Source organism: Bicyclus anynana, chromosome 15 (assembly GCF_947172395.1).
Source record: "Bicyclus anynana chromosome 15, ilBicAnyn1.1, whole genome shotgun sequence".
Classification (NCBI taxonomy): Eukaryota; Metazoa; Arthropoda; class Insecta; order Lepidoptera; family Nymphalidae; genus Bicyclus; species Bicyclus anynana.
Genome location: NC_069097.1, coordinates 3,453,944 through 3,470,267, shown reverse-complemented (window position 1 = coordinate 3,470,267; position 16,324 = coordinate 3,453,944). Strand labels below are relative to the sequence as shown.

Below are 16,324 nucleotides of genomic sequence, written 5' to 3'. Positions count from 1 at the left end.
AAACGCTAACTAACGCTTTGAAAATTAAAAAAAATATATGAGGATGACATATGTTATTGATAACTTGATCATGTGACCTGTCGATAATAAATGTCATTCTTATACATTTTTAATTTTCGAAGCGTTTGCGATTATAGACAGACAATCTACGTGCCACATGATTACAGGCCCTGTGCTTGCAATGTACCACGTCCGATCGATAACTTGATCACGTGATAACGATCAAACATTTTTTAGCATTCAAAGCGTTTTCGATTGTAAAAAGAATCGACATGTCATATGGCTACTGTTCTGAATCGGAACATCTCCTTTGATCAATTTGTTTCTGAAGAACATTCTACTTAAATCAAAACGTCCTATGTATCCTTTAGGAGCGAGATAGTGAGTGCACTGCGCAAAGGCACAGCGGAGTGGTACGAAGCACTGTGCGCCCAGGACACAGACTCCGAACGTGGGGAAGATCTGGTGAATCTCATCACATTGGTACAGATTGATCTGCAGCAAGGACTTACATATTATCATCCGCTGTTTGAGACGTAAGTTTAATAGAAAGGTTATTTTATTTTTAGCTTACAGTTCTATATATACTCTATACCTACCCCATATTCAAAAGCATGGATTAAGATTGACTACCTTAATTCCCTTCAAAGTGAAGAGTACTTAATCGCTACTGTTTAAAATTCATTTTACTTAAAAAAAAAATTGAGTTTTAAATCCTAATCTATGTTTATAAATAATGCCGCATTTGTTTTGATAATTGTATATTCATTATATCTGTATTACTTTTTTTTGTTTTAGGACTAACAACGTCCCATATTTCAGCGTGGTGTTCACTCAGATAGATAAAATGGTAAATATTGTTCTTTCTTATTAAGTGGCTAAGAGTTTTCTTATTGGAATGCTTTTACGGAATTCTAACAATTCTCACCGTATAACGAAAATAACCCCCAAACTATAATTTAAAAGATTTCCTGCCTATTTTTACGCCTCATATATTGTAACTGGCTAAAACAATATTAATAAAACATATCTAATTATCTAAGAATCATAGTTTAAAAACCAGCTTTCAATTAAAAAAATGCACCTTAAATTTTTAAGTGCTACGGCACCAGACAGACAGACACATTGCGGTTAAACTTTTCACGTCCCTTAATTGCCTCGCGGGTTAAGATCAACGATTATTTTCTTGTACTATTTTCAGCACTTTTATTTGTATTTTTGCGACAACAATAAGGTATTTGACGCAGTGGCGTAACTGCAATATTTCAAGTCCGTGGCAATTGGATGGGGCCCTAAAATATTTTCACGTGTTTTTTAGAACCACCCTACAGTTACGCCACTGATTTGTCAAATATTTTAGAGTCTGTCTTCGTGCCGATTTCTTGCCCTCAAAGAGTAGTATTTTTTTTAAAGAATGTTTGCCTTTCTACTCGTATGACCAATTAAACCCAATCCCCTCCAACTATTCGAATAATACTGTGCGAGTGTGGCTCCGACAATAGTCCGCAAACAGGCTCCGTTCCCCGTAGAGTTATTGAGGCTTCAATTATGTTACACGAGAACATAACAGATAATAGAGATCATTAGCCATATTGTTACGTGGAAATTCAATTACAATACCGTCTCAATCGTATTACAATATCCTTATTGTGGGTGTGTTTATAGGTATCAGAGGATGTGCGACAGTGTGTAGAGCTGTGGGTGGCTGAGGGGTGGTGCGGGGTCGCCGAGGAGGAGATCTTTGATGAGCACGGCAACGGAAGTGAGCATCTGGCCTATTAGAATAATTTATCGATAATCTTATTGCGTTGTCAACGAAGTAATAGCTCCTTTTTTATTGTTATTACTGTCTCGTTGATGGAGACGCTTTTGAAGAGCATCTGTTGTTTTTATTGTTGTGAACATCATACTCGATACATGAGCACAAATGTTTGCATATAATTTAGTAGGAAAGAATAATATTGACGGCATTTCATTTCATGTTTCACCTAAATTAAAAAAATTATATGGACAAATAATTAGTTAATGAGCTACAATAACATAAAAATTCAGTATAAATAATTAATTGAATTAAGAATTAAAAAAGATTTTGAGAAATACACATCACATAGAAAGGTAAAAACCCAAAATAAATACCTATACCTGCAGCGTAAATTTTCCTTTCTAAATGTTTACCTGTGGTGTTTATGGTTTATGATCCTTTAGATTTATTTGTTATTTAATTAGCGTTAGTTAGTTGTGATTAAGTAGCTATTGCTCAAATTGCTGGGTACGTAGTTATTTTTTTTAAATCAGTGGTTAAAATGTAGAATGGGGATGATGACTAGTTTTGAATATATTGATTTTTATAATAAATTCGGGTAAGTAAGATCAATGTTAACAAAGATTGGCTGGATATTTGCAAAATAAACAAGATTATAAAATTTCAAAATCTATTAAAAATCTTTTATCGTAATTAGATGAAAATTCATACAGTTTTAGCTTCATTACATTAAATGTGACATTTTTTAATACATGAACGCACAAATAACAAAGATATTGTAGTAATTTTGTTTGAACGATCATTATCGATCATTATGTGCCTACGACATTCATTCGTATGGGGTATTTTTCAGGGATCCGTGGCAGCGCCGCAAATCTGACCCTTTAAATCCCTGTAGCTCCAAAAGTGATGATCGCAGATACCCTGTTACTTTTACAAAATTGCTTTACTATTAGCGTACTCGTAATTTATATACAATTTAAAAACTGTCATCATCCCTATTGTTTTTTTATTAAAGTAACTAACTAAAATTTAATATTAACTTTCTTCGTTTGTTTCTGTCAACTTTATAGGACCTTTTTTTTATTTACACAAGGCATGTATTTCAGTGTGTATAGTATCAGCGAAGACCCTCCCGTTCGAGGTGTTGGCAGCAGTGCGCGAGCTATGCTCGGCGGCGTCTCCCTCGCCGACCTTGCATGCCGCTCACGATCCGCCGCCGCAGCTCGTGGAGGCTTATCAGTAAGTCCTTATTTCACAGCCGCTTCCGACATATGTATCCGAACTTACACAGAATATGTATTAGGACTTACATTACACGGAATTTGTGAAGGAACTTACACAGATTATGCATAATAAACAAGCCCTTGACAAAAATTACATGTGAAATGAACCAACATGAATAACGCTTAGAAGGCTGTTACTATATCAGAAAATAACTCTGAGCACTATGCCGCCATTTCTGAGCGGGTCGGTTGTGTTTAGGTCCAATTTTAAATTTCAAAAATCGATTTTTTTTCTTTCTCTAAGGAAATTATCTTTAAAAATGCACGGATTTGAAAAATTTTTTGGTATTTGTCCCTCGTGTATTAGAGCTACCGATTCCGGTTATAATGATTAGGTAATATATTATGCGTGATAGCCCAGTGGATTTGACTCTCTGGCTCCGATTCCGAAAAGTGTGGGTTCGAATCCAGCCCGGGGCATGCAGCTCAAACTTTTTAGTTGTGAGCATTTTAAGAAATTAAATATCACGTGTCTCACCAGTGAATTTTCTTAATTCTCTGCGTGTGTGTAAACTGACAATTGGGCCAGCGTGGTGGACTATTGGTCTAACCCCTCTCATTCTAAGAGGAGAACCGAGATCAGCAGTGAGCCGAAAATGGGTTGATAATAATGGATATATTATGCTTATAAAATTGTGTACGTACCCTGTGATTGCTCACGTAAGTACCTACTTTATTCAAGATCATTAATTATTATTTAAGATAATAATAAACTTTTGCACTTGTGAGTGTCAGAATTATAAGGCTCATTTTATATTTCACTTATTCATAAGAGCGTAAACTGATATGATCTGAAATTGTATCAGACGCCCTCTTTTGTTATGCAAATGCTGAATCAGAAATAAATAAACAAAATATGGTATCGCATTTCTTTCAAGGAGATAAAGAGGCAGTCTATTTCTAAAGTCATTTACATAATCCTCAAAATTGGCAATTCTACAAAATTTTATCTCGCTATGAAAAAAACAAAATCTAATTTTCAAAGGCATTCGGCCGCGAACTAGCTTCACGCTTTGGGGATATTACGATGCCAGGCATCCCAAATTACAAATTTATTTATATTGACATTAGAGGAGATCGAATTTGCTCGGAAAGTATTTATTATTATTCAAAGCGTTTTATTGGTGTACCTAACCACTAATAGCAAGCGGTATTAATGTTTCTTTCGGTATCAACCCATGTTCGGCTCACTGCAGAGCTCAAATCTCCTCTCAGAGTGAGACCAGTTAGGCCAGTAATACACCACGCTGGCCCAATGCGGATTGGCAGACTTCACACACGCAGAGAATTAAGACAATTCTCAGGTATGCAGGTTTCCTCACGATGTTTTCCTTCACCGTTAGAGATACGTGATATTTTAATTTCTTAAAATGCACACAACTGCAAAATTTTTAGGTGCATGGCCCGCACCAGATTCGATCTCACGCCCTCCGGAATCGGAGGCAGAGGTCACATCCACTGGGCTATCACGGCTCTATTTGTAATGTTTCTTTACGTATTTAATATTAATATAGTGTATTCACGGAGCAGTTGCCTGGTCCATGGTGTGACAAAGAGAAAAGCTCCAAGCAGATTCCGAGATTCGTAATCTGGGTTGTAAGTTCTCAAACACCCGGGCGCCATAATTACACTCACTTTCACCGCTCGTGTCCACTCTCTGTCCAGCTTTTGGTAGGATCGTATTAAATCCTATTGGATAGCCATTCGCTGTAAACAAAAATATTTAATAATCTCGAAATGTGTAAAAATGTCGTAGACAGAGAAAGAAATAGACGACAGATTGAAGTTCTGTTGTAGATATTCGGTATTAAAATCACAACACTCTAACATTTTTACCCTACTGCAAGAAGGGTTATGTTTTTTCACTAATATTTAAATTTGCTACAATTTGAGCCTGTATTTGGATGCACACACCCACATTTTACAATTTTTTATAAAAAACCTCTGACAATTATAGATGAAAACCGACACGCATCATTACAACAAATATTGAATCGCCGTGTATCGTTATTTTACCGAGTCGACGCATAAACTTACCTCTTTTTTGAGAGAATGCGATGTATGCTACCTATTCGTATATTACATTCTCTGTCTACAGAAAATATATCACCTAGTGCCACCATTAATCTATGTGATACCTTCCTACATACATAAACGTAAAAAGCTTGCAGCGAAGCGATATAATCGGTAAGATTAACATTCGATTAGCCGTAAAACCGTAAAATGGCCGTAATGACGGTAATGGCCTGCCAATCCATGCCTCATCTGATAAGTCACATTCTAAACCGATTGCATGCATTCATGTGCGATCATTGCAGTCGTTTGACTTTCGATTCGTTGAAGCGACATGCTTGTTAACATGCCATTTGATCATTGTAATGGCACATGGGTCACCTAGCTTTTATATTGTTGCAATTACTCGTATTCTTACGTTGTTTGCTATTATCTGTGCCGACTGTAAGAGAGTTGAAACAAATTGCTGTATTTTGAATAAAGGGGTTCGAAGATTTAAGTATAGGGTATGGATTGTTGCCGTATATTGAGATCTTTATAAAACGATTTACGATACCAACTCAACTCCACAATGGGGATTTTTTTTTGAAGAGACAAAAGTTATAACCCAATCTTATAACCCAGGACATCTTGATCCGAATTGGTAAAAGCTAACCACTGAACCAATCAATGACGTAGCTAACCAGGGGCTCGGCGGTGCAATGCCCCGGGTCCCTCAAGCTCAGGGGGCCCTCGAATCCTTAACAGACAATCGCGATCGAATTGTACTCAGAAAATTTCGAAGACAGAGCTGATCATAAAGTAACTAAGCATTTTTATATATTTGTATATATTAATTATTTTTACTTGATAGAACCTAACCAGTCTAGATAGTGTGGGGCCCTATTATTTCGTTTGCACCAGGGCACTTGGTTGTCTAGCTACGCCTCTGGAACCAACGCAACGTATTGGATAGACAAACGTATACGTAAGACAAAAGACAATCTGACGCCTACCAAAGATGAATACTCTCTCTCACTCTCTGTGTTCCATAAGCGCCTTCAAGGTGTTAAAGCCCGCGCACACGGAAGGTCCGGCGTTTCTGAATTCCGACACAATATATTATAAGGTTTTGCGTGCTTCACAACTTCACAACTTTGCACTACCACGCTACTCAGTATTGTGATAACACTGTGTTATAAACCTACGTACATAAAGAACTCAGAACACAGAAAACAGAACGCGGAACTCTTTGGGTCTACGCAGGTTCTTAGGGTCTGTGAAGTATAGAGGAGATCTTGCCTTTTGGCGCCGCTCTCAGGTGTTTACCGAAAACATTTCCGTAGTGTAGTCAAAAGGCGAAGAGTTGAAACACTGTGAGGTTAGTCGGTAGCCATCATAACCATAAGCCTACCTATGGCAAGAAGTTATGAAGATTTCCCCAATTTAAAAAGTATCATAACAATTTATATAATAATATACATTATAAGAAATACATAAACACATAAAATAATACTTATAATATATCACATACGATTGCAAAACTGGGTATGTTTATCACACAAATATTTTCCAGTTTAGGGAATCGTACCCACAGTCTTTGATGGACTAAGCAAAGGACTGTACCAATCGGTCGTCAAACAACAAAAGAAATGAATATGGCATAGTAGTGTATATGGAATCTCGCATGTAATAAAAGCAATTGATTAATTAACTTTGGCAGGTGGTTCGAGCCGCTGATCGATCGTTGGCTGGCCGTTACCAAAACGATGGCTTTACAACGAGTGCGGGCTTCGGTGGAATTGGGTGAGTATATCTAACTGAGTTCGTCATTCACTAGCGGTTTTTCCCCTAATTACTACCAAGTTAGTCCGACCTGTACACTGACGACGACAAGCGAGCGCTATGCAGGCGGCATATTTGAAAATCGCTCAGAGTAAAAAATTGTTTATCAACTTGGATGCTTAAAAATTAGGATACAAAAATATAAACGTAAAAATGCACTGAAAAATATCGTAAAGCTTTCTTTATATACTAATTAATAAATTAATAACATTGTTAAAAATTAAATAAAAAGGAGAATTAAATAAATGAGAAGATTAAAAATAGTAATTTAAAATTAAAATAATAGTTTACAGTTTGATGTTATATTTATCAAATTCGGCTTAGTAGTATGTAGCTCAGATACCTAACTACCTACTGCTTGATTTACTTGTAATTATAGAAGATGAACGTACTTAGTTTAGTACCATGCCGTGTTTTCCACGAAGACAAAGTCGTGGGCGTCCACCATTAGAAAAATCATAACCCTTCCATTAAAAAATTATAGGTAAAAGTAAGGTGCGGATACTGAAATTGTCTACGAACCTTCAATTAAGGCGCGACAGTAAAGAATAACGCGCGTCTAGAATGGAAAGACATAATTGTTGTGAGGGTAAAGGCGAAGGTTCACACCCCGGGCCAGGCCACCATTTAGATAAGCATCGGATTCTAAACGGTGGCGTAACACGAACACCTTTATTAGCCCGGGAACAAATAAGAGACTTCTTTCCGAATGTACACGTTGTGGTCGGAGTAGTTTTACACGTGAAGTGTGTATTTTATGCCGTGTACATGGTTGTAAATCGATTTACACGGTGAGTTAGATAAGTAAAATTTTTGGTGATAATGTTCAGCAAGTAAGTTCGCTTAATTTCTAATTTGAGAAACTTCTAACAAAAAATCAAATTCAAAATTCATTTATTTCAAGTAGGCTTAGTTTACAAGCACTTTTGATACGTCAGTTGACTATTTGTAAAGATTCTACCACCGGTTCGGAAGGCAGACAATATTTTATGAACATGATTTAGTTGTTAAACAATAATAATTTATTTAAATGTCGATAAAAATATAACTTTTGTAACACTATTTTGATATAAAACTATTTTGCGATTTTTTTCGATTCAAGGGTAAAGGATGATTAACTCGTTAAATTCAGAATAGACGGTCAACTACCTAGTAAATGAGTACAAGATTAAAGATATGGGGGTAAATCTTGTAAAGGGCTGAACCGTTTCTGATAAAACCTATCTAAGAGCCCCCGCTCACTTACAACTTTTAGTCGACCGATTATAGAACAGGTATAGCGATGTAACCCGCACATCTGTCCTACTAAATCACGCACAATTAAAAAGTCGTCCAACTATCGCCCAACTAAAAATTGTCAATGAGCGGTCACCCTAAGAGCCGCAAAGAAAGAACTTTCAAATAAAATATATACAGCAACATCCAAGTTGATGCCACTGTCTTAGAGTTACGGTACCAGAAACAAAAATTGAAAATTGTGTCTTAAATAAATATCGGCTTGTTTTTTAAATATTTTTTATAATATAGAAAAGAAAAATGTACAACATATTTTTCTCAAACTCTAAACAGTGTGTTTTGCATTACTTACTCACCAATGATTGTTTTAGATCGCGCCGTGGAAGGGGAGCAAATTGTTAAGCATAGCACTTCTTCTGTTGACACGGCCGCGTGGTAAGTACATAGTTTTTAACCGACTTTCGTAAATGCGCGTATTTTTTAACAATAGACGTATTAGATGTGGAGATGCATCGCACCCAAATTCTGCAATAAACTTGTCTGTTATTATTTTGAGGAGGACGAGATAAACTCACTCATCGAAAATATTTAACATTTATTGGTGTTAAATATTTTCGATGACTTGATCATAGGCCTATATAGTGGGGGGCTTCCGTGCCCCAGTGCCCACCCTAGAATTCTGGGCTCCCGATTTAAAACTCTATGATGGAGGCGAAAATACAAAATATACAAAGAAAAAACAATGAAATCAGTCGACCCGTTTCAGAGGTTAGCGTCAATAAACATTGTAAACGAAATTTCTATATTGAATGTCGACTTTGCTCAGCGGGATATCTGGGCCACCTTAGGAAGTAATCCAAGATACGCCAATGGACTTAATCGATGTTTTGCTGTTATAAGAATCAATTCTTTCAAAAGACTGTTAGTATTAAAAAAAATTATATACCGATAATATGTTACAAATGAAACGTAACTTCATCTTTTAGGGAACTAGAAGTTTTTAACCGATTTTTATGCCATTTAACTACGCAAACCGGCATTTTTAGGGAACTCTTTAGACGACGAAAACGATTACAACAATGAAACGTCGATTCCATAGAAACAGTTTTTATAAATAGATCATTGATCTTATACTTTGACAGAGGGGTAACTTCTAGCGAGGTAGGTACTATTATAATTGGTCTGAGGTTTTAACCATTTTTTTTATGTAACTGGCAATGTTTGTTTTGAAAATATGTTACAACTGAATTTATTAATAGTATATCCTCAATAAAAACGTTACTTAGATTACCATGGATTTTCCCCAACGTCAAACGTATAGGCTTTCAGATCAAACAGAAAGCTTACACGTTTAATTTGGATGGAAACGCAATTATCTACCAATTAGCAAATGACGTCATTCTTAATCCAACATGGCGGACTAATTCTATGGACATCAATTACAACTATTATTACTTGGAAATTCGAACAACCACTGCCAATTGACATAGTAGTTTATTATTTGAATCGTACAGCGAAATCTTCTCCGAGTATATAAAAATGCTCTTGCGAAACACTTTTCCAAAGTCTAAGGATGAACACTCCATTATGATGCCACGAAGAAAAATATTAATACTTCATTTCAATAAGCTCTTATCTCTAATCTAATCTCCTTTTACATAAACAAAATAATTAATTAAAAATCGGGCGTTAGGGAACCAATTTTACGCCTAAAACAATGTATAAGTTTCTACAAAATATTTAACGGATAAATGGACATTTTAACAAATTTAAACATAAGGGGGGAAAACACTAACCTCACGTAATGGGATACAGAAAAGGAGTTGATGACGATGATGGACATTTTAACAACAAAGGAGATTGGCGAAAGTGGGAGTCAAACTCTGAAGTATCGTACACCCATACATTTGTATTAGATAAAACTATTAATTAATAAGATGCTTGTAAAAAAAATATTTAGATTTTACAGAATGGAAATCAAAAGAAAAAAAGTGTATTTTATTAAAAAATATTCTACTTGTTGCCTACGACCGAAACGCCTTATTGTATTTATGAATCAATCACGCAGTTGTATGTCAGTGGCGATGTTTTTCAGATTAATGTATTAGGTACCCTACAATATAAGGTATATTTTTTTTCTTCCTGCTTTTCAAGACTGCTTACCATTTGAATTTTTTCTTAGTTTAATCACGATAAACAACTATTAATAGGTTTCCACTATGTACGCTACTTCTATCTGCTGGTCCCAAAATACATGCAATCTCGCCATTCTCCTTTTACATTTCACCTACTTTTACGATGTCAATCAATCTCCATTTAAAAGAAAATTAATAAGGCCAAACGTGTGCTCCCAAATGTAATAAGCCCAAAAGATTAACTCGCAAGAAAGTTATACGGGGAATAAGTGTCAGTATTTTACGGTTATTACGAAGTTAAACTCGGTATAACGTTCAGGAAATTTTCGTAAATACGTAATTTACATATACTTGTGATTTATATAACGTCTTTAGAGGTTCGCTCAAACGCACCTAATAAAAGAGTGAATTAATATTGAATTTCTTTTATGATTTCACTAGGGGGTACCGAAGACTGCCTAAGTTGAGCAGACAAATGTTGGGCACGACAAATGTTGGGACGACTTTCTAAGCATAATCGGTAACTAGGCTTAGAAGGTCGTTCGGATGTTACCTACTTGTTAGGTATATAGACTGAATGAGAACCATGGTTTATTCGAACCATGTCTACATTGTCTACGGGACTACGTCTCGTGACGTAATACCTATTTTTAATGTAGCCATCATTATCTGTCTATTTTAACGGCTCAGACTTAACTTAGACTACCACGTTGCCCATATTGTTGCTCTATACCATGTGGTTTGGAAGTCCTTAAGAGACGCCTATGTTCAGTGGACAGTGGACGTCTATCGAAATCAGTATTATCAGCCTCTTTTTTACGATCAGTAGGACTATTCTGCAATGATGATTTGTATAACTCGCAAGTGCGAGTTTTGAATTCTCCTCCATCTTTCTCTTTCTACAGTATCGTGTTAGACAGAGAGAGATAGAGGCGAATTCGAATCTCAGACTTGCGAGTTAAACAAAACATCGTAACAGAATAGGCCTCTTAAGAGACATCTCTCCGTATATGTTGTCTTGTAAATGATGAAGTAATGTAAGTGTTTGTTCCAGTTTGTATCACATGCGGATGGTTTGGCGAGCTATCGGCGGTGCTGAGGAAGGCACCGTAGGCGGGGGACTGAGACTGCTAGAAGCAGCCTGCGCCACAGCCTTGCATTACGCTGATCTAGTGCACGGTGCTCTTGCTGACCAGGGATACTACGAAAACCATGGTGAGAATATTTTTTTTTTGTCGAGGAGGAAAAAAAATCCCTCCAGCCTTCTGCAGGGCTAGGGTTGCCAGGTCACCGAAATTAAAATCCAGTCAGTTTGACCTGACGTTTGGGTAAAAAGGCCGGACAGACTACATTATTGAGGATGTTGTGTACATCAGTATTATAGTACATACAATAGAATACTTTCTGAGTTATCTTTTCAAAGATTGTGTTTTTTGTAAAAAAATTACATCTTTTATTAAATTACAGCTGAAACTGAAGGTCTGTAGCGCGGATTACATATAACATTTTCACATAAAAGTGAATGTACCTACACTACTACCAAAACCGAACTGTCTTAAAAGTACAACATCTATAGATATGAATCATTGGTACTCCATTTCTTCAGTGATACCATCAATACAATATTATTTCTAGCGGACGCCCGCGACTCCGTTCGCCCTTAAACCTCCCTAATCCGGCCCAATAGCAAAATCCGTTTTTAGTGGACTTATTAACTATAAACTACCTCCCTGCCAAATTTCATCTTTGTAGGTACATCAAGCATTTTCGAGATTTCGTGATGATTTATAAGTATATGTCGCCGTGGAGGCTTGGCTCACTGAGTGGTATATAACCTCAAACCTAATAATTATCATGTTTACTCTTAAGTTATTGCGATTCGGCTTATTTTCAAGTAATCTTATGATTTCGCAATCAAAATATTGTCCTGTTTTGATTTAATTAGTAATAAGTCTCTCAAGTAATGATCATAGGTGACAGCAGTAGAAAAGAGACTCTTTAAGTTCTATGTTGAGATTTTGCTGTCCGTTCAAATAACTCACTCGGCTACATATACTTATATTGAGATATTTGTAAAGCAAAAGATGTTTTATTACTTTTTATCGATAGCAATTTAATCTCGAACGCGCAAGGGTAAGTACGTTAAAAACTTTTCTGCAGCAGTTCGAGCGATATTTTTACAAAGTTTGTGGACATTTTACAAACTATATTTCTTCGAACGTTGCTCTAAAAGACATAATTGATGAGACGGTAGCTGAAGGAAACTTTAACCGTGAACATGTCTGCTGTCTATCGGTCGTATAACATTATTATTTATGGACGTTTTTATAGACTCCTTATCACTCACATCAATACTCAAATCATCACATACACACTAATATTATAAAGGCGAAAGTATGTGTGTAAGTGTGAAAGTCTGTAAGTGTGAAAGTGTGTAAGTATGTTTGTTCCTCTTTTACACTGGGGCTACTGAAGCGATTTGGCTGAAATTGGGAATGGATTTTACTTTGAATTAACACATATACTTTTCATCCCGGAAAAATCCATGGTTCCCGCGGGATTTATGAAAAACTGAATTCCACGCGGATATAGTCGCGGGCGTCCGCTAGTTAACCATATAAATAATATTGAAGTATCTGTCTATGATTTAAAAACAACTGTTTTTCGCACTTTACTAGATGTTAGTTACACGAATACGAGTACAAACAAACTTTTAAAATTTTCGTCTGTCTGTTTGAATTTCAAGGCTAATAATCTCAGGAACGGCTGAACCGATTTTAATAGCATTTTCACTGGAGGATAGAGGAGGTTATTGAGCAATATTGAAGCTACTTTTTATATCGGAAAATCCATTTGTGAAAAACTTAATGACATGACAGGAGTTGTATTTGGAAATTTAAACTCTATGTACTTTGAAATTAAGTGTCAGGGGTTTCCGAGTAAAATCGCGGATGAATGCCAGTAAAGAATGAATAAATATCTTGGCAACTAGTACTAGAAGAGTATTTCGCAAATTCACGCCTTTTCCTATTCTATCAATCATTTACACGGCGCGTACAAAGAAAAACATACCTTTTTAGCGTTATACTTCGAAACTGCGGGCAATAAATCAAAATGCCTTGAATGGCGTCACTTTCTTCACCAGGTGTGACTTATATTCGCTGGCGAATTTAATATGTGTGATGAGAATGCAATAAACATTTTCCGCGTTCTTATTTACCTACCGGTATTTTTTATTATAAAAATCCATTATCTTTAATAAATATGACAAACTTTTCCTTTCTACTCTTTATTATTAGCTATTACTCGACTATTCATCATCATCATCATCATATCAGCCGATGGACGTCCACTGCAGGACATAGGCCTTTTGTAGGGACTTGTATGGACCGAACAAATATAACTCGACTATTAGCCGTAACTAAAGATTGTGTTAGAACTGAGTAACGATTAACTGGACGCCCGCGACTTCGTCCCGCGCGAACCAGCGATTTTTCCGGGATAAAAAGTTAAGTGTTAATCCAGAGTAAAATCTATTTACATTCCAAATTTCAGTCAAATCGCTTTAGTAATAGCGGCGTTAAAGAGTAACAAACATCCATACAAACTTTCGCGTTTATAATATTAGTTGGATAGTAGGATATACGCTTCCCTAAAAACCTCAGTAGATCGCGGAATATCTTAGCTTTATCTCGGTCTAATTAATTGTCGCGTTTCCTATTTTAGCACATACTGTTTCCTATTTTATTCTCTTTAGTCCACATGTGCCATTTAGGTCAAAAAAAAGTTGTCCGTCTCTAATAAAAATGGTTGAGGTGTCATTCAATTCGGAATTTAATGTAGATAGTTTTTGAAAAAATTGGAGGCCCGCTCGAAAAAATTGCAAAAGTTATAAACAATTAACCAAAAATAAAAAAGCGGTTCTGTTTTTGACTTGTAACTCAAAGGCTCCTTAAGATATTTCTGATCTAACAAAAGATTCAATAAGAAGAGGAAGACTAAAAGGCCAAAAAAAAAATACCGATCGAATTGAGAACCTTCTCCTTTTTGAAGTCGGTTAAAAAGGAAATTTGACATGTTTAAAAAGCATGACACATTATAAAAGAAAATAAAAATATTTGATCCAATAGCCAAACTTTAAATAACCACTTCAAATAAAACAATCGGAGAAGCGAGAAAATTAAATCTCCAATTGTACGTAGTTACATAGAGATGCCCTTTTATTACATTACAAAGGCCATTACAGAATGATATAAACGTTCCGAACGTTAGTAACTAAACCCCAATTAACCGATGCTAGCCACTGAAGGTTACTGAAACAGTCCGAGAGGCATTAGAAGGAACTTGAAGCATTCATTAGTGACCTCTTCAAAGCTCTCCGACCACAACCGGACACTTCTCGTGTTGTGAAAGCGTTTGTGGCGGTTTACGTCCGGCGTATTCTCTAATTTGAAAGTTAAAACCACTTTTTTCTGAATTACCGCCGATGTTTCATGATTTGATTGTAGAAATTGTAGTCTTCATACATTATTTTCTTTAGTCAAGATTAGAACGAGCTGTAATAGCCCCGTGGATATGACCTCTGCCTCCGATTCGAATCCGGGTGTGTGTTCGAATCCGGTCCGGGGCATACACCTCCAACTTTTCAGTTGTGTGCATTTTAAGAAATTAAATATCACGTGTCTCAAACGGTGAAGGAAAACATCGTGAGGAAACCTGCATACCAGAGAATTTTCTAAGTTCTCTGCGTGTGTGAAATCTGCCAATCCGCATTAGGCCAGCGTGGACTATTGGCCTAACCCCTCTCATTCTGAGAGGAGACTCGAGCTCAGAAGTGAGCCGAATATGGGTTGATAATGATGAAGATTAAAACGACTTAGCCGATTATTTATCTCTTCTATTACTAAAAGGAAAAAAAAAATTTAAAAGTGGGGTTACAAAAATTGGACATTTAAAGAGACTTTTGTTTTCTACTCAATCACGGCTCATTGATTGGGTTATGGAAATTGAAACTTCAACATTTTTAGGAGTTTCATTAGGTTGTTTTCTAGTATAACTATATTTTTTTAATCTATGCTCACACCTACTCATTGATTCAACTTTAGCGCGGCATGAAACTTTAATTAACAGAGTTAAGTTAAGGAATTTTGACGGCCTCCGTGGCGCAGTGGTATGCGCAATGGATTTACAAGACGGAGGTCCTGGGTTCGATCCCCGGCTGGGCCGATTGAGGTTTTTTTAATTGGTTCAGGTCTGGCTGGTGGGAGGCTTCGGCCGAGGCTAGTTACCACCCTACCGACAAAGACGTACCGCCAAGCGATTTAGCGTTCCGGTACGATGTCGTGTAGAAACCGAAAGGAGTGTGGATTTTCATCCTCTTCCTAACAAGTTAGCCTACTTTCATCTTGGACTGCATCATCACTTACCATCAGGTGAGATTGTAGTCCTCCATCGAGTACGGTCTCTGGCTATTTAGACTGCACTGTAAAAAGTGCGGGCTCCTGTTTCCTTATCCGACCAAGGTTGGAGATGTACCTCGTGACCTTTACCTTGCATATTTCCCATTACAATATTTTTTTCCAAGTTGGAAAAAAAATATATTGTGATAAAACATGTTAGTAAAAATAAATGAAAAATAGTAGGTAAGCGTCTAGCACTAGAATTTTCGCATACAGAAATTCCATACGAGACTTCTATTTTTAGATAAGATATTACCAATGTCAAGATACGCTACTATCCTGAATTTCAATGTAACATGAAAAGTATTCAGAATAGCGAAATGCAAGCAATCCTTTTATTGAAAATAGCAACATGAGTGTAAAGCTGGTTTCACACCTGTACAGAAGACCCGTACGGGAGACCAAACGGGTTGTTTGTTATAATATGGAAGACCCCGCAGTGCTATGAAACGATCCAGAACGTAGTGTGTAACGTACGGAACCAGTCGCGTAAATCGCGCCTTATGAATGATCCGGGGGTAGATTTCTGCAATATAATAGGTGCATTGTAGTCGGATTACCCAACAAAATTTAATCGTGACTATAATTAACTATTGGTAATAAGTTTTA

The 16,324-nt window shown here is 36.5% G+C and overlaps 1 protein-coding gene across 1 annotated transcript in view; it reads left to right on the top strand.

Annotated features, from left to right (window-relative positions):
• LOC112044946 (BAI1-associated protein 3) overlaps positions 1-16,324 on the top strand; it is an 82,051-nt gene that overhangs the window by 45,553 nt on the left and 20,174 nt on the right. The window contains exons 11-17 of the mRNA XM_024080962.2: positions 372-536; positions 799-850; positions 1,666-1,762; positions 2,872-3,004; positions 6,764-6,846; positions 8,493-8,556; positions 11,311-11,471. Coding sequence (XP_023936730.1) covers positions 372-536; positions 799-850; positions 1,666-1,762; positions 2,872-3,004; positions 6,764-6,846; positions 8,493-8,556; positions 11,311-11,471 — 755 coding nt within the window. The remainder of the gene's footprint in view (positions 1-371; positions 537-798; positions 851-1,665; positions 1,763-2,871; positions 3,005-6,763; positions 6,847-8,492; positions 8,557-11,310; positions 11,472-16,324) is intronic.